This window comes from Rhineura floridana, chromosome 4 (genome assembly GCF_030035675.1).
Source record: "Rhineura floridana isolate rRhiFlo1 chromosome 4, rRhiFlo1.hap2, whole genome shotgun sequence".
Classification (NCBI taxonomy): Eukaryota; Metazoa; Chordata; class Lepidosauria; order Squamata; family Rhineuridae; genus Rhineura; species Rhineura floridana.
In genome coordinates, this window is record NC_084483.1 from 75,843,714 (window position 1) to 75,867,221 (window position 23,508).

Here is a 23,508-nt window from a genome sequence, read left to right on the forward strand (position 1 = left end):
AGTTTTAAAAAAATATTTCCAGAGGTACAGCATTTCTTCTTCCTATCTGACCAGGTAGTATTTTTTCAGTTATGCCATTTGTTACCACTGAAGAAATCAAGAACAACTGGGGTTCTTCAAAACAACAAAATATCTAGCCCTATTGTAATCAACAACAGAATTGATGATAGACAATATTGTGACATTGTCCATTTAACAGATTGCAGACATGTATTCTAGCACAAATCCTGAGGGAATTTCCCAGCCTTTTCTTTTTCCATCTTTTCTGAAAAAATGTGTGTAAGATTAACATCAAGACAAGCAAAGCTGGTAACCCCATAAAATGGCTTGACCAAAGAAAGGAAGAAAAATGAGTTCTGGTTGATAAAGGGTAGTTTCAAGACCTGTTAATGGCATGGAATAGAGGTTTGGCATCCAGGAAGAGTAAAAGTTTCTACTGATCATGCCAAGGGTACATATAAAGTAGCTCTTTGGATCTTGAAAACGATGTACTTTCTAAAAAGCAATTCAGCATCAATTGTCCTTTGGTCAGGGATTGGCCTGTGACACAGACCAGGTACAATTCATAAAAATTTAAAACATGCTTACCTCCCATTGAAATCAACAGTACCCCAAACCAAATCTCATGTCCTTAAGGAACTGAAACTCATGGGTTTAACTCATTATGGTTTCAATACGACTTAAGCATGCTCTACTTTTGCTAGATTGCACTGAATATTATATGTAAACCCCCACTTAAGAGATATGTACTGAATGCATTGAATATTGAAGTGAACTCAGACTGCAAATCTGTCCTTCTGAAAACAAAATTTGGTAAAAGATAGTTTACTGAAACACTACAAAAATTGGATAGAAACCTAAACTCTTGCAGGAAGAAACAAAACACAAAACATCCCTATACAGTTATTTTTTAAAGTGCACGAAGATAAGTAGAATCTGTTTTGAACATTACTGCAAGTCTTGAAATTTTTAAATTAAATAGAGACCTTTTGGCTCTACTATGTTGACGTAAAGCAGCAACATCGTTTATTCTTAAAAAAGTGTTCCACAAAATGTACAATAAAATAGCAGCATTAAAAACATCTACAAGTAAGTGGATCTGCAGTCATTAGCATCAAACCTGACAAATATTTGAATAGGCTTTCCTCTCCACCACAGAAAACTGGAAGTAGTGGCTACAATCCACAGAAGGCTACATGTGTGTGCAGGAGAAAACTGTGCCCACAGCAGGAGTTTCTTTGAAGCTTCTGTTGCTGTATCTGCTGAAGAGGAACCCTAAAGTGCAGCAGGGGAAGCTGCTGTGACAAACAGAAAGCTCTGCCAGCATTATTCTCCCTTCATGCACATGGAGCTTCTTTGGTTTGTAGCCAATAACTTTCTTCAGTCATACTCTGGTAGCAAAGTTCAACTATGATCTTTCTCTTGAAATTGCACATAACTGGAATACATACTAAAGTTATAAATAAATATGGCAGCTAAAGAAGCCATTGTATTTTTAATCCACCAAAATGAGCATACACCAGAAAAGAACAAGTGTCCATTTGCTGCAAGTTTTACACAACAGACCGGTGCTCCCCACACACATAAACAGCACTAGGCCGGATACGTCTTCTGGTGTGACCAGGTAGCTGTGGCAAAAACTTGAAGTACTTCGGGATCAAGTCTAAGCATGCATCATGAAATTTCTTGATCCTCCAGTAGTAAATCAGTGGGTTCAGGGCAGACTTGAGGTAGCAGAGCCAAAGGAGCCAAGTACTTATCTCAAAAAAGTTGTGCTTGTGATAAAAGTGACTGTTGAATGTGGCAATAAGGCTGTAGGTGGTAAAGGGCGCCGAGCAGATTATGAAGACAATGAACAAAATCAATATGGTTGTGAAGGCACGAGTTTTAAAGCTCATATCGATGTTCATTTGAAAAGGTCTCTGGAGGCTCATGAGACCAAGTTTGCTAGCTTGGCTAAGGCATATGCTGTCTGGGTGGCTATGGATTCGAACTGCATTGTGCCGTACAGTGTTGAGGATGCCCATAAAAGAATACAACATCACCAAGAATGGAATGAAAAATGAAATCAGTACCACCAATATTACATAGGCACGGTAGCCAGGGCTTGTTGTGTAACCAAACACACACTGAGGTGCCTTAGAAGGTAGGAGGTTGGGGTTTCCCATAGAAAGTGGGAATGCAACAACAAAGGCAGTAGCCCATGAGACAGCAATGAGGATCTTTGCACGGTAAGGATTCAGCTTATCTTGCCTCTGAACTATTATAAGAAACCTATCAATGCTAATAATGAGTAGAATGGCAACCCCTTCAATTACAAATAGCCAGAAAAACATGGCAGAGACTCTGCAGAAGATATCCCCAAAAACCCATCGAGTAGTGATGACGGTTATCAAAGCAAAAGGCATGTTCAGCACAGCAAGCAGCATGTCTGCAAAAGCCAAACTAGCTAGGAGAATGTTAATTGCAGATCGCATTGCAGTCTTCTGATAGACCATGAGGCAGACAACAAGGTTACCAAAGAAAGAAACCAGGAGTATAAATATCATGGCAGCAGAAAGAATAATCTGGAGCGGCAGGCTCAGGCTCTTGGAGCCCTGTAGTAATGGATGGGCAGTTGTGATGTTGGTTGTCAAAGTAGTTACCTCAGTGGTGACCATGGCACCAAAGTGGTATTTTAGTGGCTGTGTTGTGCCACTACGAACCAAGAAGGGAGTGGTGACATTTGCGTAGATATTTTCATAGACAATGAAAGTTGCATTTAACGTCCCAGAATGGGCAGATGTCAGCATTGCGGAAAAAAGCATCCCTTCAACAGAGCGAAATGCAAGAAAGATATAGAGGCTTCAAGACATTTTAGTATGTGAGGGTGATGTCATGATCCATGGCCGTGACCCAAATTGTAGTTACATATCCAAGCGGAGGACAGTACAGCTTCACCGTTCATGTCAGTGCTTTGGTCTGAAAAATCAAATGGGAATTAAAATGTTAAAAGTGAATACAGTACAGTTGGTTTTACTTATATTATTAAGGCATATTGAGGACCACTAAATTAGGGAGGGAAAGTCCCAGTAGGGCAGTGGTTTCCAAACTCCCCCCCCATAGGAATCAGCTGAAAATTGCTGATGGTCTTGGCAGACCACTTAATTATTTTTCTGCCTGTTGTAGTAACGGTAATGTGCTGTGCTAGATGCTGTATGCTTTTTAACTATTATTGTTTCTTTTATCTCTTATATTGGATTTTATTGTATTACAATTTGCAATACCTATGTGAACCTTTATCCTTTACTAAGGGTGCAATCCAAGTCTTATTGGTGCCAGGCTGGGGGGACATGGATGTGGCAGCCCCGACTGAGCTGGCAGGCTCCCAGCACTGCGAGGCTCAGCCAGCAGAAGCCCCCCAGGCCAGCTGAACTACAGCACCACTAGGACCCTGCTAGTGCCACTGGGGGTCTGCTGGGGACAGCCAGCCCGGTGGATGGAGAGCCGGCAGAACGCCTGGAAAATGAAGCATTCTGGGGGAGGAAGACTTACATGACATCCAAATCTCCCCCAGAGTGCTCCCACAGGTCTCAATCCCCACAAAAATCCTGCAGCTAATAGGCCGACGCAATAAAAACATCCCATGGCGGCCTACAGGGACTGCTTACTCCCCGGTAGGTTTGTTTGTGGGACCCCTGTGGGCAGCTCCCAATGGAGCTGACAATCAGCCAGGCTGGTGGCTCCTGAACAGGGAATGAATGCCGCAGGGCTTTCCGCCGGCTCCTCCTCTGTCAGTACCCCCTCCCGCTGGCTCCCCATCATTTGAATTGTGCTGTAAGTTAAGACAGATCAACATACAGAAGAAGCATCTATTACAGAAATCAGTAAAGCGTGCAATGTTGCATACAGACTGGGAATGATCAGAAGAGGTGTTCACAGAGAACTGGGAGGAAGGGCGGGATATAAATTTAATAAATAATAATCACAATATTTCTTACTGTACCAGGAATATGTAATCCAGGAATACTTAAGTGGTAGCTTTTCTCTCTTACTGCACTGTGCTATGAGATTATGTTTCTGCCAACCTTGCAAAAGTAAGGGTTACACAAGCACATCCTGACCTCACTGAGGATCAGGCACCCCTTGCACCACAACTTTCTCCAGACAGATTCTGCTGCAAGTAGGAGAAGTTAACAATATTTTGGCCAGTCAATTCAAGTCCAATGTTAATTTCTTTCTCTAGTAGCAGACTGTGCCCTTTATGTTCACTGGTGAATTAGGGAAGAGTAAAAAATGTGTCTACACTTCCTTTACAAAGACTCCGCCTTGTTTTTCAACAGATTATCTATGTGAAGGTGTACCAGCAGAAGGGAGACATATGTATTCCATACTACAGGGAATCCACATGATTGTCATTTCCACTGCTCCCTAGATAAGCATGTAGTGCTGCCAAAGAAGGAACAAGGTAGGCTTATGTGTGTATTCTGGGGGAAACAGATACTCATGTGGCTTTCAAAGAAAGATGGAACATGTATTTACCTATACTAAATATATTTTAATTTAAGTGAAATGTCTATGCTAGCAGTAGTCCACAGGGAACATACAAACCACTTAACACAAGTTAGCTACCCTTAATGGTCTATAACAGGGGTGGGCAACCAGTTCAGGCCAGAACATCATCTTTCCCACCCCTTGCAGACCCCCAGTGGCACTAGCAGGGTCCTGGTGGTGCTGTAGTTCAGCTGGCCTGGGGGGCTTCTGCTGGCTGAGCCTCGCAGTGCTGGGAGCCTGCCAGCTCAGTCAGGGGGCTGCCACATCCATGTCCCCCCAGCCTGGCACCAATAAGACTTGGATTGCACCCTTAGTAAAGGATAAAGGTTCACATAGGTATTGGAACGCCTCTCCCGATATGAACCTGCCCGTACACTATGCTCATCATCGAAGACCCTCCTCCGAGTCCCTACTTATAGGGAAGCTCGGAGGGCGGCAACACGGAAAAGGGCCTTTTCAGTGGTGGCCCCCGAATTGTGGAACAACCTCCCAGAGCAGATACGCCTGGCGCCAACGTTACCATCTTTTCGGCGCCAGGTTAAAACTTTCCTTTTCGCCCAGGCATTTTAATCATTTTAACCATCTTAATCATGTTTGTATGTATGTATTGGAATTGTTTTAATTAAATATTCTGTATTTTAATTGTGTTTTAATGTGTTATACGCTATTGTGTTTTTATGCTGTTTTGTTCTTGTTAACTGCCCAGAGAGCTTTGGCTATGGGGCGGTCTATAAGTTTAATGAAAATAAATAAATAAATAAATCTGTCAATTACCTGACATTACAATGATGTCAAATGATATCTTTTCCCCATGGGTGTCTTCAGAATCCCCTTTCAAAGCACTATTTTATGCAGTCCTTTGAAGAGAGCTTATGGAGACACAAGAATTAGCTGAATGTTGGTTTTTCAGAAGCCCATTTCAAAGCGCTATCTCGACCAAAGCTCTGCATAGGGCTTTCCAGGCACTGCCAATCAACAGTGCTTGCAAGCCCCCTTTTGGAGCAGTCACGTCTTTACTGGCCTACACCTGAAGTCATACACGACAGGCGGGCATGGCTTTGGCAAAATGGCCTGGCAAATGGGGAGGCCTGGCAGGCACCTTGTCAGAGTCATAAACAGGATTCATTTTCCCATCCTTCCAGTGCATGCTTATGTATTAAATTGGGTTGTTTTTTTAAACAACAACAACAATCAAATATGGAACCTGGAGTACCCTTTCACTCATAGAGGGTTTTTTGATCCAGAGGAGGCAGTTTATGCTTTATATAAAGAAGCGCATAAAGCCCCATCTTCTACCCTGTTCTGTAGGGTTCTCCAGTTCTCTGGAGCCACTTTACAGCGTGTGTTGGGGCTCCACAGGGTGGACAGTCTATCAGCAGAAATAATTTCCCCTCTTCTTCTATTAGTGGAGGCATCCGCTGGCTCACAAGTCCTTCCATAAGAGCAAGGGCACCAAACAGATTCTACTCCAGAGTTGCTAGTTATGCAGAGCACAACGGTGAGATCTTGTGTACATGCATAGACTCTTGACCACCCTCTCAGAGGACACATGCCAACAGTGGATGCAGCCAAAATGGGTATGGACACCCCTGTATGTACAGATCACACACTTTAAACATCTTCATCCCCCATCCCCCAAAGCTATTAGGCGTGAAAAAACATTTTGGCTTTTTTATTTATCTATCTAGCAAACAGAACAAAACAAAACAGAAGAAAAACCTGGCATTTTAGCTTTTCAGTCTAGATTGCCAGAGGGGTGGGGGAGGTTGATCTCCCTGGGCACTGTAGTGAGAGAGACAGTTATCCCTTTCCATGCGTTGTAGTCCCTTCCCCCATAAAAAATTGCAGTAGGGCAATTAGGGTAGGGGCAGATTTAGAGGGGATGCTGTGGGCCACATGGAGAGGCCAAGAGCTGCATCCATCCCATGAGCTGATGGTTTCCCAGTGCTGCCTTAGAGTATATAATCACCAAGATCAGAGGCCATAAATGAACACTTCCCATTGTTAGGGACATCATCTTTAACACATGGGAAGACAAGAATCAAACAAAAGCAGTTTTAGTAAAACCCATTTCCAAAGCAGCAGGAAAAATGACTGTCAGCTGTGATTAACCTCTTTCACACATACACCTTTCTTTCCTATTTCGCTCAACTTTGATATTAATGCTAATGCAGTATGCACTAATGTTAATAATTAACTGGGGTATAAACACTAGGACAACAGCAAGGAAATGTTTCAAAACTATAGTGAGATAAAGCAAACCATTTCAGGTGTATTTCAACCAAGACTATTCTTTTCTTCCAAAAAAAGCTAAATATGTAATCAACAGCCAGCAAGAGAAATGAAATTTGTACCACTTTTTTCAGTTGCAATAAGTTATGTTAAAATCTCTGACAAGGCCCACAAAGGCTTATGACTCAAATAATGAAGCAAGAAGAGAGCAGAGACACTAATAGCAGTAGCCCACACAGGGAAGTGATGTGAAAGGAAGCATGACAGGAACAAATAATTCAGGTAAGGAATGGAAGGTAACAGAAAACAGGGGAAACCCTTATTGTTGATGTGCTTCAGTTCTTTGTAAAATATATTGAGCAAGTCAGTAAAAATAATCAGCAGGTAAGTGAATGACCCTCCGTGGCGCAGAGTGGTAAGCGGCGGTAACACAGCTGAAGCTCTGCTCACGGCCGGAGTTCGATTCCAACGGAAGGAGGAAGTTGAATCTCCGGTAAAAGGGGTCGAGGTCCACTCAGCCTTCCATCCATCCGTGGTCGGTAAAATAAGTACCTGGCATACGCTGGGGGGTAAAGAAAGGCCGGGGAAGGAACTGGTAATCCCACCCCATATATATGGTCTGCCTAGTAAACGTCTCAAGACATCACCCTAAGAGTTGGAAACGACTTGCACTATAAGTGCAGGGACACCTTTACCTTTACCTTTTTAAGTGAAGAACTAGAGGCTTGGCATATATTGTTGAGGCTATTCTCAAGGATGTTCCAATTCAGGGTAAAGCTTGATTTGTAGACGGTTTGTCATTTCCGCTGAACTGAGATTCATATGAATGAATGCAATATCATCAGGGGAGAGAGAAGATCTACAAATCTACTCTGCTCCTATTTTGAAACACTTTTATTTTTTACGCAAGGGACTGAATACTTATGCAAGCCATGTCAGTTTTTTATGTTTCTTACAAACATTTCTCAACATAAAACCAATGCCACCTTATAATAATTGATTTTGAATTTCAGTTTTTCAAAATAAAATACCATACATAACAAAATTACAATGTACCATTTGTAATTCAGTGAGAGCGTTGGTCAGGGGTCTGATTACTTTTGAAAGTCACTGTATCTCCCAGAACCTAACATTCCTAAATGTTCACCAAGCTTCAAGAGATTAAAAAAGGAAATTTACATTTTCTTTGTATTTAACTCATATATTTAAGATGAAGTTTACAATTAAAAATTAAAAGGTTTACGTAAAAAAGTTTACTTCATTTTCCTTCATCAAAGATAGCCTCTTAATGCTACATTACTTTTTCTCCCAGACCTGAAAGAACCATTCTCAGATTCATCCATTTTAACAGCCAAGTAAGTCAGTTAGGATAGTTGTGGAGTTTAATCATCAGAATTCTCAAAACTCCTTTTTCTGTAGGATCACAGATAACTGTTTGATAAAATCTTTTTTAATATTGTATTTATTTATTTCATATCCCACCCTTCCTCCCAGCAGGAGCCCATATGTGCATAATACTGTTATGAGCATGGGGGTTGGGATGGATGATTCCTGTGGAATCCTATGCCCTGGGGGGCTGGCTCTGCTAGCCAGATGAATCTCCTTTGTTAATCAAATAAGAATGGCCAGGTAAGATAATGGGCTCTATCAGTTGCCCAGCAACAGAGAATGGGCCAAGAAGACCCCTTTTGTCATTTAAACTCTGCAGGAGAGCCTCCCCCCCCACACTCCTGGCAGCTAGCAGAAGTTGTGCTTGTAGTTTTAGTGTGTCTAGAGATTTGCTGGGAACTGGAAGGCAGGCAGGGAGAGACTGGCTCTCTGCACCATGGCATTTGGGGTGCCTCCTGCAACCCAGATGCAAGAACTGGATATTGGATTTCTGATGCATTGAACCCCTCCATCCTTGAGCTCAGGTTGGAATGTGTGTAAATAAATAAACCATATTTCATAAAGACTCCGCAGTCTCTGCTGACCTTCTTTCCCAAAGGAAACCAAACCCTGGAAAAGCGCAAGGACCCCCAAAATCTCACCGCTCAGAGATTGGGGGAGGCGCGCAACAATACCATATGTCATTCATGGATACTGAAGTTGGAGCCTGCTAAAATTCCATCTTTCATACATTCAGTTCAGCAAGTCCAGCCTCTCATCTCTGAATGACAAGGTTTCAACTTTTATTACAAAGCACAAATATTTATATTTTCACAACATATGAGGGATGACAGAATAGAGGGTTCTAAAATGTAAATGTACCGCCTTCAAGTCGATTCTGACTTATGGCGACCCTGTGAATAAGGTTTTCATGAGGCTGAGAGGCAGTGACTGGCCCAAGGTCACCCAGTGAGCTTCACGGCTATGTGGGGATTCGAACCCTGGTCTCCCAGGTCGTAGTCCCACACCTTAACCACTACACTACAATTCCCCTAACAGGACACCATAAGACTATATGAAGAGTTTGCTGGATCAAGCCAATGACCCATCAACTCCAGCAGATGGCTAACCAGTGGCCAACCACAATTGGAAAAGGTTCAGAAAAGGGCAACCAAAATGATCAAGAGGATTGAGCAGCTTCTCTGTGAGGAAGGGTTAGAAGACTTGGGGCATTTTAGTTTTTAGAGACAAAGTAAGTAAGAGAACACATGACAGAAGTGTATAAAATGCATGGTGTGGAGAAAACGGATAAAGAAGTCTGCTCCTTCTGTCATAACACTAGAACGTGGGGGTATCTAATGAAGTTGAACGAGGGCAGGATTCAGGAGACACTTCACAGAACTAAACTAAGGAATTCACTCCCACAAGAGGCAGTGATGGCCACCAACTTGGACAGCTCTGAAAGAGGATTAAATAAATTCATGGAGGATAAGGCTTTCAGTGGCTATTAGTCCAGCATCCTGTTCTCACAATGGCCAACCAGATGCCTATGGGAAGCCCACAAGCAGACTCTCCCCACTTGTAATTCACAGCAACTGGTATACAGAGATACATTATCTCCGACAGTGGAGACAGAACACTGCAGGCATGGGAAGCAGACAGTGATAGCCTTTGTCATTATATGCCTTCAAGTCAATTACGACTTACGGCAACCCTATGAATCAGCAACCTCCAATAGCATCTGTTATAAACCACTCTGTTCAGATCTTGTAAGTTCAGGTCTGTGGCTTCATGGAATCAATCCATCTCTTGTTTGATCTTCCTCTTTTTCTACTCCCTTACTCTCCATGAATTTACCTAATTCTCATTTAAAGCCATTATTTATTATTTTATTTATTAGATTTACATTCCGCCTTTCCTCCCAGTAGGAGTCCATCCAGGTTGTAGGCCATCACTGGTAGTACCTTCTTGGCCTGAAGTATACATTCTAGATAAGCTTCTAACCCCCAAGCATTCTGGAGAGATTTGACCCTCTTGACTGTCACTTTCAGGTTCCTTTTTACCAATATCCTCATGTTGGGGAAGTTTCCATTTTTAAAGTCAAATGTGACTGTGTGTGGTGTAGTGGTTAAGGTGCTGGACTATGACCTGGGAGACCAGGGTTTGAATCCCCACACAGCCATGAAGCTCCCTGGGTGACCTTGGGCCAATCACTGCCTCTCAGCCTCAGAGGAAGGCAATGGTAAACCACCTCTGAACACCGCTTACCACGAAAACCCTATTCATAGGGTCGCCATAAGTCAGGATCGACTTGAAGGCAGTCCATTTCCATTTTTAGACTTGCTTGGCAATTGTCCGCTTACACATATCTCCAGCACTTTGGACAGGACTCTTTTCCAGCCCTACTTGGAGATGGTGAGGATTTGATCTGTGACCTTCTACTTGCTAAGCAGTTGCTCTACCACTGACACACAAAGAAGTAACAAAATACCAAACATCTGTACCAACGAGCAGTGATGAAACAGGTGGATAGAAATACAGGATTACAGACAAAAATATTAGATAAATTGAAGTTATTTTACACTATGACCCAAGAGAATCCTGAGAACATTCTTTTGTCTACTTGACATGGCATTGCCTTGAGTATCTGAATTCTTGTACACAATAGCTAAGTTTGGAGACCAGCATGATCTTAAATAGAATCAGAAGACACATTCCATTAAGCTTTCTTTCTGCACAAGCAATGATGAGAGCTGTATTCAGAAACCCTCTAATTAGGAATGCAATCCTTTACACACTTACTTGGAAGTAAACCCTACTGAACTAAATGGGACTTACTTCTGAGAAAACATGCTTAGGATCTGCCTGCATGTAGATTAACAGTGCAATGCCATGCATGTTTACTCAGAAGAACGTATCACTGTGTTCAACAAAACTGATGCCAAGGTTAAGTGTTCATAGAATTGCCAAATTCTGATCTGGCAATTCAGCATATGCGTAATGTGGCTGTGGTCCACAGCCTATTTACTCCAGAAGAACCCTCCTAGGTTCAAATAGGTTTTACTCCAGGCCATATGCCTGCATTCAGCCTATCCTCCAGCAATAATTCTCTGTTTGGCCAAAGTAATTCCACCCACCCACAGCTACCTACATGTGAGCAGGGAAAGTACACAACCATTTATTAAGGATGCAATCAGAAAAGGCGGAATAGGAGAACCAAAATGGTTTTCACTTCTTGTTAAGATGAAGGTCTCATATAACTTCGAACTTTTGCTTGCATTACATAAGCTACACTTTTTCTGCCAACGTTCTCCCACTAAACTGAGGAAACAAAGCTGTGGCTCAACACAAAAGAGCTGGATCCATTGCTCACCTAAGAGTTCTACAGAAATTCATGCCAAGTAGTTCATGGGAAACACCTGTTTCATATGAATAAAAATGCAATCCTCAGAACACATGCTTGGCAGTAAATTCCACAGAACAATAATTTTCAGTCTATGAAAACTCCAACTTAACTGAAATGAAATAAAAATAGAACTTGGTAGAAGTAAGCGATGCAACCCCCTAACCCCCCAAAAAAACCAAAGTAAGAAACAAAAAGTTTTAGTGCAGTTCACAATACAGGGCTAGTATTAAAAGTATTTCCCAGAGGATTATTTAAAAACTAAAGTTAGCTCTCTCGCAAAATAGTAGTTAATATAAAAATCAAACTATACCATTATAACGAAAAGCCAAGCCCCCCTCCTGAGCACCGCATCTCTACCAGAAGACTCACCTGAGCTATAATTTCCCAAAGGCCAACACATAAGCACTTAATGTTTTGCATTGTCCCAATATCTGTAAGGAATCATCTGGGAGGGGAAGGAAGGTAGATACCTTCTCCTCTTACACCTTTTAAATTGCAAGGGTAGCCATGTCGGCCTATAGGAAAAATTCATTAGGGCAAACTGGAAAGCTTGCACACTGTTTTTGTGACATTTGGCCTCACAACAAACCCAAAATGTTTCAAAGTAGTATATAGGGTTTTGAGCTCCAGAACTCTTAATCAGGCTTGCCAGTAAAAAAACCAGGGGGGGGGGGAGAGAGAGGAATTAGTCAATGTTGAACCCACGGAGTCTGCATTTAGTGAGTCTTAAGATAGAAGAAGGTAACAGACATTCATATTACATATTTTCTAAGCATCAAATCCCCATTTTAGTGCCTCCCTTCAGTTTCTTATATCATTTTCAAATATTGTTAACCATGGATTTTATGAAGGAGGAACAGCTTGTAGAATTCTTTGGTATATATTAATGAGCAATAAAAAATAACATGGTATTTCCAAAAAGTCAGGAAATTAATATTTCATTCTTCTGTTTTATCTGTCTGCATGGGCTTAAAATACCAGTTCCAAACAGCATGATATTCTGTGGACACTCTGCTGCCACTTCATTTCCAAGTCTGTTTCCTTAGCAACACTTTAATCCATCTGGCTACAGGCTTCTAAATTTTACTACCATGTTCCTATCTATACCAGAAATAGACTACAAAGGAATTTATATTACCACTCATGCAAAATCACTAACATAATTAATCATGCTAATAAAACAAATAGTGAGGTTAGGTGTAAATAACTGGAGAGTCTGGATAGTTATATATAAAATGCTTATTATCAGCCACAACTGAAACATCAAATAAGTACCAATTTAGGTTTGCTAAAAAAAAAATTGTATACCCTTCCTTTCTAAACACATACCATAGACATCAGATACACTAATAAGCAAAAGAATTTGAGACTGTTGCCCTCTGTTTGGTGTAGAATAAATGTTATAATAATGCAATTTTGCAGAGCAAAACTTCTGAAACTCCCACTTGTTTCAATAACCTCCAATTTGACAAATTCCTGGGCAAATGAGAAATGAGTGCATTGCACTTACACAGAACAAATGCTCTTCAGATAACACTTGGGATATAAGGTCCTGATTAGGCTCACACAACAGTGTTTTCTTTGAAAAACTTGACCAGCATGCCCTGTTACAAACTGCTTTTGAAAATCCCTCCGTTTCAAAAGCAGTTTGCCATGTAGTATATTCAGGCACCATTTTGCACTCGAAGGAATTATTTGTTTGAAGTGCACACTTCATTTTTGTCATGCTTGTATGTTATTTATTTTGCATCATCATTCTGAGGCAGGCGTGGTAGTGTTCTGTTTACCCCCCTGTTCTGAAAAAACCCTCCATCTTGCAAAAAATCACAAAAGTGCAATGTACTTTGGAAACTTCACAGCTCCAGTTCAGAAACACAACATAACTGTATGGATGCACCCTTAGATAATAGTAGGATGCACATGCTTTTGCATCTGGATATCCTCTTTTTATTTATTTATTTATTTATTTATTTAATTTGTATCCCGCCCTTCCTCCCAGTAGGAGCCCAGAGTGGCAAACAAAGCACTAAAAACACTTTAAAACATCATAAAAACAGATCTTAAAATTTTGTCCATATTGGTCATTTTACCCCAAGAACTGGTCCCAATTCTTAGATTAGCACTTTGGACAATATCCTACTTTTTGCTTCATAGATGGAAGGAGCTTCTACTCACAGCAGGGCTTCTTCTGGGAACGCATCTCTCATTCTGTGAATGGATGCTACTTCCACGTATGGAGTGAAAAAGTTGGATGCTACCCAATGCATTGAAACCACAGTTGAAACCAACCATATATATATATGGAGTCAGGAGAGAGAACAACAAACAGGGAGATAGTACTTGTACATCTTAAATACATTTACAGGAGCCATTGTATCAGTCAATGGCAACAACTTTGAAAACAGATTTAGAAAATTGTTTTGCAAGGTAAACAAGGAGTCATTCAGTAGGATTCTGAGCAGGGGGAAAGAAAATCCTACAACATCACCATAAAATAGCTGGCGGGGGGAGGGAAAGAGTTTACTGCAGAACATACACAATTTTCTGCAACTGACTTAATACTCATGGCAACTATTCATGTTAGTCACGTTTCAAACTATGTAGTGACTGGAAGATTTATATTGGACTTTATTTAGAACATCTGGAAGTGAGCCCACACATTCTCCCATGATGAGGGGTGCACACTGATCTTCATCCAATGGGACAAATGCACAGCCTCAGCTTCAGATGGCCTATAAAGCATGAAAGATGGCACAACTCATCTGTGTTTCTTTCCAACACTTGTTCAGGTGGCCTGAAGGCACCCAGAGTGCATTTTTGTGTAGTAAATATCTACAGCACCAAGCATGTTAGTGATGCTAAATACATGCTGGGATAGATGTATTTGGCATACAAACGTCAAAACAGCATTTGATGGAGCAGAAGATAAAACTTTGTTCCAAAAAAATCTTTACCAAATCTAGGCTTGATTGCTATTATCCCATTTCTGTAAAACACACAGAATATAATGTTGGCCCAGGATAATTGCATGGAAGAGTAGAATATATCTGTCCTTGTGGAAGTATTGTAAACTATGCCAGGTAGACATGGGTTGGCTGAAATTGCCTGGTGGGCCAAATGGGGAGGCCTGTCAGGCCTAATCAGGCCCTCAGATCAGATGTTCCCCACTACTGCTGTAAGGGGAGGGGGGAAGATGCTACAGCAGGAATTAGAATCTAGCCCTTCAGCATAGCATTCTTAGCTTTCATGCTAACAAGACTAGCAATCTTACTTCACAGCACCTTATCTGTTTCAAAGGTCAAAAGGAATCAGGAAGCCTTTTTTTACCAAGTCAATCTTGTATTTCCTACTCTAAGAAGAAACTCATCTCTTAAACTCCCACACAATCTAACTCCTGCAGTTGTATGATTCCCAAGCCTAGCATAGGAACAAAAACTATTCCCTCCTCCCAGGCTTAGCCATTCCATAGCTGGAGCAATGCTTCAAAACCCCATGAATTCTTAGGTAGCAGAAAGTTTTGGAATACAGTTGGAACCTAAATGAGTTAAGTATCAAACCAGTGAGGTATAATTAATGAGATGAAAAAGATGAATTAATGATTCAGGCAAGCATATGGGACAGTCTGTACTATACAGCCTCAGATTTCATGTTGTGGAAATAACTTTTTTTAAAAAGCACCCACCTTCCAAGACTAAAGTGTCAGGGAGAAGGTATTTTAATTTGTTGGCCTACAATTTATGACTGGAGTCCTATATTCTGTTACAGGTAAACACTGCTGATTTCAGTAGACTTCAATCTACATATAATGAGATGCAGGCTTGCAGCCCAAGTGTGCTTTATCTTTAAGGCTCCAGGATGGTTGATTATTCTGTATGCATTTCACAGACCAAGGTTCCAGCTATATAATCCGTAACAGGAAGTCTGGTAAGATTATAAATTTTATTAACATAAAAGGCCTGAGGGTCTTAAGCCTTAAGAGTTTTGCTTTAATGCCATAGAATGAAGGGAAAGACAACTAGCCTATTTTTCTTTTTCTTTAAATATCCACTGATGAATGCTGAAGTTTGGCTGCTGTATAGAAAAAGGAAGTTAATGGACACGTTTGAATATTCACACTACTCAATACTCAAATTTGTGCATATGCGCTTGCTGTTTACAGCCATAGTACTGGCACAGAGTGAACTCCTACAGGATGTTCTCCTGAACAGCTAAATAAACTCAAAATAAATGAGTGATGCACAAGAGTCTGCTTTTCAAGTATGAAGTAAATTTTGACCTATATATGATGATGAGATGCCTTCAAGTTGATTCCAACTTATGGCGACCCTATGAATATAGGAGTCACTAAAATGAGCCAACTGCAGCAGAAAAAACTATATACTTCCAACAATATAAAAGAGATCTGAGGACAGAAATTCAGTTGTTTTGAGAAAATATTCGCATTATTGTTTAACCAGAAGACTGCTGAATTGAGGGCACTCAGCATGTAGTTTTTTCTCATTTCAGTTTACATCAGAAGTGCGAACTCCAGATATTATTGAACTCCCAACTCCCATTAGTCCCAGCCCACATGGCAAATGGCCAGGGATGATGGGAGTTGCAGGTTAAGAACCTCAAGGGGCCACAGGTTTCACATTTCTGATTTAAATCTTGTCCAGAATATCTTTTGTAACTCTCCTGTACATACAAGCTTCCTCTTCTTTGTACTGGGGATCCAGCTTATTTTTTGTTTATTTACAACCACACAACCCAAAAGTGAGGCAGCCTTGTGACTGTGAATTATATACTGTACACTTGTACGAGATCTGACATAAACCCCAATCCTCTCATTTTCTAAAATCTTCAGAAGAAAATAGTGAGTAATGGCAAAATGACATATTAAAAATGAGAATTATTATTATTATTATTAGATTTATATCCTGACCTTCCCAGCAGGAGCCCAGGGCGGCAAATGAAAGCACTAAAAACATTAAAACATCATAAAAACAAACTTTAAAACACAATATACTTTGAGACTTCTAGACAGTCTAATTGTAGGAAAGTTTGCACTTCTATTTTGATATATAAACTCTCATGGAAGGGGAGACTCTAGAATTACAGGGCTAATTTATTATACATACATCACTTTTATGCAGACTGCCTTCCAAGCACTGTCCAGCAAAGATCTGCTTATTTTAATTCTGTAACAGTGCCATGTGTCCTCACACTGTTCGTTGAATCCTAACTTTAGACATACTACAAGATGATATGCAGAATGGCCACTTTCTGAAAAGCCACTGGTTTGGTCTGACCATACATCACAGTATTGCTATAGTCAGTAAATGCACCATTAGTTTAGTTCATTTGAACAATAACTGTGTTCTTTTAAATCAACAGAGAGGCTAAACTGGAGCACCAACAACTACAAGACTTAAATAACACTGAACACAATACTGAACTGTGCACTATGGAAAACTTATGCTATTAATTTGTATATTGTATATAGTAATGAGAAATCATTATTTACGGTATTGGAAGCATATGGGTTAGAATCTTAACCCTAGTGTTTCCTTCGTTGCTACTTCACAGTGGCTTCACCCCAGGCTACTCTCATAGACCAGGATTATGCCAACACTGCCCTTCCACGCAGTAAAACTGTTAATTTTAACAATACATAAATACACCAGTTCAGAAGCTATTCACTGAACATCCTACAATGAACTCATGGTTTCTGGGACAAGAGCATGTGAACTAGATTTTCACATCCCTATCCTAAACACCTCATGTGGAATTAAGGTGACCAATTCCTGATAAGGTTACTAAAACAACCATGACATATAAAAATATCAAAAATTGCTACTGAAGGATAACAAAAATTGAATTACCAAAATTCATTAACAGCAATGTTCTAGTGATTCCTATATATAGGAAGAAGTACCATAATGCACCTGTAGCAACCTATCTACCTGTCAAGGCAGGGAATGATAGTGAGGTAACCAAACAGCTTTCTTCAATATACTTACTTGCAAGTAAGTTCCATTCAACTCAATGGGAATTTTTCATGTGTAGGCATGCATAGTCTCATACTACAGATTTGGAATGTGTACAACAGTGAGCGTACGTGTTGTAACAGATGATAGTATATGGCTTTTCAAAGTAACCTTGGAAATATCTATCTGATGTATTAAAAGGATATCCAGACACAATCTACTCTAAGAAAGATTTTTGGCTGTAATTCTGTAGCTACACAGTTTGCCGTATACTTTGCAGCCTTCAAACTTAAAAGAAAATAATATATCATATAAAAAGAATGAAGAGACAAATGTTTCTGTGTTCCTCTAAGGAACACACACTACAATTGGTTTGCTCTACATCCTCATGACAAAGCAGGAGAGAGCTGTTCTGACCTGCCTGCACAACATACAACCCACAAGGCCTAATACAGCCCAGCAGCCACATATGTAATCCATCAGGGGCTTAATAAACCCCTCCAAGGTTTATTGCCTCCTTATGGTCACAATACATGACTGGTAAACTACACCCATCTTGGTGGATTACAAGCTGTGGGCAGATGATTTAAATTAAAATAAAGTTTTTCAAATGTCTTTCCATTGTTTTCACAGGCTGTCTTTTATTAATTTATCTCTATAAGGCATTTCAGTATTAACAATCTGAGCAACTCTTTTCCTGGACGTAATTACCCAAACAAAACATTAGGACAGAAAAGGTACAAGCATATGCCCACCAGTTTGTCTAATCAAACAGCCTACGTATTAAATGTAGTCTTAGTCACTGCAAAATTTAGAGCGTTTGCAAGCTGCAGTAGAATTTCAATCTCTCCAAGGATGAATTCAGAGACCAATAACCAACGTACAGGTGATGGTTTAAAAGTAGCTTACTTTTAGTTTTGGCATTACAACCCACTTTGCCACACTAAAGAGAACTATACAGTAAGGAAATATAGAACAAATCAATTTTTTATTTCTAATTTTATATAGCATACACACTTTCTAGGGCTGCAATGCTAAACACACTTCCCATGGATCTAAATAGGACTCCCAAAAAAACATGCATAGGATCACACTGAAAGTCCAGGGTCATGTTGAATTCAATTAAACTACTCTGGAATAAGTGACTAGCAACTCAATTTATATTTCAGCTATGAATTTACTTTTCCCTACAAGATGGCCTTGACCACCTGTCTGAAAAACAGGTCTCATTTTAGCCCACAAGCGGTTGTCAGCACCCCACACATTTAATGACAAACCATTATAAAAACGGTCCATTTCAATAATCAGATTGCATTGTTATAATCCTTAAAACCAACATTGATTTGACAGTCAGAAACTGGGAGGAGGTAAAAAGAAAAGAAACTTAAGACATATAAAGGAAATAAATTAGTGGTTCACAGTGTAATCCTATACATATATATTCAGAAGTCCCACTGAATTCAATGGGACTTACTTCCAGTTTACACACTTACTCAGGAGTAAGCCCCATTGAACACAGTTCAGTTTACTTATAAGAAAACCTGCACATCACTGCTCATTTATTGTAAGCTGCTCAGATAACTTCATGTTATGGGGCAGCATGCAGATGCTGTTAATAAATAAATAAAGTAAATGGCTCTATCTTATCCCAGTCTGCATCTGTGTTGGAAATGCTTTAAGATGTTTTTAAAGTTTTTTGAAAAGATGTTTTTATTATGTTTTTAAAGATGCTTTGTTTTAATATATTTAAAGTCTGTTTTTAAAGATTTTTAGACTGTTTGTAGTGCTTATGTTTGCTGTCCTGGGCTCCTTCTGAGAGGAAGGGTGGCCTATAAATTTAATAAATGATAATAACAGTAATATTGATAAAACTATCTTTTTAACACTTTTTAAAAAGATGGTTAAGGAATCTCATCTATGTAGAAGAGTAAAGGCTTTCTCTCCTTTTGACTCCTTTTCTCTCCTTTGAACCACTTCAGCAAAGCCAACAGAAGTACTCAAAGTTTGAAAGCCCTTATTAACTCACCTCATACATACAGCATATATATCCACTATTTCACTTCCAAATACCAACCCTTGGTTCTGTAGTCACAATACCAACATGGAGGACACACTGAAATAATATAATTTGAATATGAATCATCAACTTTTCTACCACCCCGATTGTAGCAGCTACAGATAGTTAAGGTGTATTAAAAGATAACTAATGGGCATTGTTGACTTCTTGAATACAACTTAAAAACAGGCACACACGAACACACCATTGTTTAATCAATGATGCCAAAATTGTCATTAGTATTTTAGGCAAAGTTTAATTTGAGACAAGAAGGATTTAGCAGGAATTAATTATTTAATGCCAAAGCTTAACCCTGGGACATATGAAACAACTCTTAATCCTCAACACATCTAGGACGGAAAGACGTGTACAAATTAAGACAACGGAATCTGTTCAATCCCAATCTGGATTACTAATTTGTAAAAGCACTTTGGCAGCTTGCAAAACAGCAGCTGAACATATATCCATGTACCAACAACAACCATACATCTTGTATGCCCTGGTAAATCCAGCTCTTCCTTCGGTTCATATTCCCAATCTCCAACGTGGATTAGCATCTCTGCTTCCCCATAAGAATGCACTGAAAGAGTTGGGGAGAAAAATCTACCCTTTAAGATTGTTAAAGAACACCTAAATCACAACAAACCCACCCACCGCCAGCATGCACCCTAATATACGAAGTCACGTAAAACACTAGACCCAAGTATAACAATTCGTTCTCTTCCCTCCATCATCATCATCCAGAATCACGCCGAGGTTTCGTTGGCCACTTTCATTCGATTAATTCACAGCCCCGCTTTGTGCCCGTCTTCCCCACTCCCTCTCTACGCGGCTCTAGTAGGTCCTACCCATACAACTATCCCCTTCCTCTCTCCCTGAGGTTTGACCTCACCTCAGAGCAACAAAAACAGTAGGCTTAGCAGAGCCTAGGAAGGCGAACGCGCGAGCCGGTCTGCCTCCTGGAACTTTCCTGACAGACGAAGAGACAGGAGAAGCGGCGGCGGCGGCGGCGGCGGCGGCTGCAACAGCGACTCGCTTCTGCCCCAAACTGGAGAGAACAAAAGCTTCAAAGGGGGTGGGGGGGGAGGAGACGTCCAAGGCAGCAAGTGAGGAGTATTAGCTGCAACCTGATCGGGGTCTCTCGGGCTGAGTTACCCCCTCAGCGTAGCCCGCCTTTTCCTCCCACCCATCTACCGACCCCTCCTCTGCACAGCCTCCCCATTTGCTCCGCGAGCCTATCAAGACGAGACAGCTGCTCGAGGAAAGAAGAAGAAACCTGTCTCTCACCACCCCGTCGTCTTCCCCCCCCCTTTGCTTTTCTAGCTGAACGAGCCGCTACGGTTGCTGTCGCCAGCATTCGGGGCGGAGTCTCAGACCTAGGTGGGTGGAGATTCAGGGGCCCCAGGCGTACGCGCAAGCAAATCAGCGCTCTCTCCAGGGGGAGCCTCTTTCCCCAATGGCACCGGGTACGAGGAAATGCCTAAGCGCCGGGCGCGTGGGTCTGGACTGAGAGCGCCTCGCTGTTGTCGCATTGGTAACCCGCCGGCCGCAAGGAACGTGGGTGAACGACCCAGGCTTGTGCGTGCGCAACAGAGGAGGGAGCGCGGAAGTTGCTGCTGTCCCCCCCCCCCCGCGCAGAATTGCAAGCCGGTTTGGTAGTAGAAGTTAATGAAAGCGGGCACGAACCTGATACTCCCTGGTAAACTGCCTCACTTGCCAAACAGATCAATTGCTTCTGACATGGGGGCAGGAGGAGGTGTGTATAGGAACCTTCCGAAGAAAAAACGAGTTCGCTTTTGTATCACTAATGAGAGAAGTCGCAGTAAACCCCCACGTGTAGTGGCGGAGGCTTCTCTATAAAGTAGAACTCAACGGCACCTCGGGTTTATTACAGTATCATGACTGAACAAACAAATTAAGCACTATTTTTAGAATTACATAAACTTTTTGTTTTGTAGGTGCTAGTGCATTTTTGCGCACTGGAAAAATAGGCCTTGTGTTCATCTTGTTATTCCGGATAGTAGTCGGTGGTTTGATGACTGCATTCTGTTTGATGACTGCCCGGCTATTAGTATCAATGTTGTGGTGTAAGCAGGGTAGGGTAGTAAAGGGACGCAACCTGGACAAGGCCACAAAATAATGGATGTCAAATGGGATGCTCCTAGATCTATCTTTTTCACTGTAGGTTCAGGTGGCCTCTGTGGCAAGGAGTGCCTATTGTCAGCATAGTTTGGTATTCTTTCCTGGACAGAGATAGCTTGGCCACCGTGATTCATGCATTAACCTCACGATTGGACTGCTGTAATGTGCTGTAAGTGGGGCTTCCTTTGGGATTGGTCCAGAAGCTGCAGCTGGTATAGAATGCTGTGGCCAGGTTGTTCTGTGAAGCATCTGGACACACACACATATTGCACCTGTGCTGAGGGAACTGCACTGGCTGCCCATCAGCTACCGGATCATGTTCAAGGTCGTTGTTAACATATGAAGCCCTGAAGAACTTGGGATCAGGTTACCTGAAGAACTGCCTGTCCATGTGTAGACCTTTAAAAACCACTTAGATCGTCTGAGGAAACTCTAGTCATACTACAGGACCATATAGAACAGCCTTTCCCAACCAATGCTGGCTGAGGCTGATGGGAGTTGTGGCCCAACAACATCTGGAGGCACACTGGTTGGGAAAGGCTGCTATAGAATATAACAGGGTGGTGACCAAAAAACAGACCCCTGAATAATAGAGTGCTCTTCCTTCTGCCAGACTTGAAGCAGCAACCATCAGTTGCTTCAGATGTCTTGTAACTACATATAATTTTGCCCAAGCTTTCCCTGACCCATGAGAGTGGGCTGTTATTTGTTTGAATTCCCTGAATTCTTGTTTTTATTTGTTTTTATATGCTTTTATACTACTGCTTTTGTGTTATATTTGTTTTAACAATACTGTTCATTGTTTTTATGTTGAACACCATTTAGAGATTTTTAAAAATATTAAGCAGTTTATAAATGCTTTTTAATATATATTTTTAAAAAATGTATTATTTTCTGGGATGTGACCTTGAGGTCCAGAAAGGAATGTGGAGCTCTGGATGAAAAAATTTTCCTCACCCTTGGTTTGTGTCATAAAGGCTCGGTTTGCACAAAGACTTCTGACTCTGTTGGCTGACTCTGGCCCTGGAAAGTCCCTGACCATCCATTAATTCCATTTGCTTTTATTGGTTGATGGTCAAGAAATTTTCTTTATGATCCATTTTCCTCCCACTACAATCTTCTTCTTCAAGAATAAATTCAGTTTGGTAATCCTAATTCCTGAATATTCTCACAATTTGTTTTCAAAGTCCACAGTTAAGTCGTAAACAACTATACAAAACAGTGTGCACAGGATATAACTTGGTGGAGGAAAGATAATGAACAGCAAAAGTTACCTTGTTTTCTTAGTGAAAATATATCAATGAAACTTTGCCATTGATCTGTTTTGTCCGTCTTTTGGTTCCATTTGCCTCCTGTACAGTGGTTTCTGGGTCAGCAACAGAGCTTATTTAAGGAATTGAGAGTATTCATAGGATTGCCATAAGTCAGAATTGACTTGAAGTTAGTCCATCATCAATTTGAGGGACTATTAAGGATTGTCTGTCTGCAGAGTGTCTTTGTTGATCTGGGAGGTGTATATGCCAATTCCCAGTACTTTCATCCCGAGTTTGGAGGTGATGACTATTTGGTGGTCCACTCCCCTTGTGCCCTAAATGGTCAGTACCCTTTAGTGCCTAACAGTGGGACATTGGAGCAAAAAATCTTAATTTCACATATACGCTCATGGGGTCTGAACTGGCGGTGACCGACCAGGAGAGAGACCTCGGGGTTGTAGTGGACAGCACGATGAAAATGTCGACCCAGTGTGCGGCAGCTGTGAAAAAGGCAAATTCCATGCTAGCAATAATTAGGAAAGGTATTGA

At 41.0% G+C, this 23,508-nt stretch overlaps 1 protein-coding gene across 5 annotated transcripts; it reads right to left on the reverse strand.

Moving 5' to 3' along the window:
- Positions 1-930: 930 nt before the first annotated feature.
- Positions 931-21,329, reverse strand: GPR63 (G protein-coupled receptor 63). Of its 5 annotated transcripts, XM_061626269.1 has the most exons (3): positions 20,457-20,876; positions 19,535-19,621; positions 931-2,961 (listed from the first exon to the last, which is right to left on the reverse strand). In XM_061626269.1, exon 3 carries the CDS (start codon positions 2,805-2,807, stop codon positions 1,554-1,556), a length of 1,254 nt encoding a protein of 417 aa, XP_061482253.1. In that variant the 5' UTR covers positions 2,808-2,961; positions 19,535-19,621; positions 20,457-20,876; the 3' UTR covers positions 931-1,553. The 5 variants fall into 5 exon arrangements, with proteins under 5 accessions (XP_061482253.1, XP_061482255.1, XP_061482254.1 ...); XM_061626271.1 differs by lacking the exons at positions 19,535-19,621; positions 20,457-20,876 and adding an exon at positions 21,251-21,329; XM_061626270.1 differs by lacking the exons at positions 19,535-19,621; positions 20,457-20,876 and adding an exon at positions 20,941-21,119.
- Between the last annotated feature and the right edge of the window lie 2,179 nt (positions 21,330-23,508).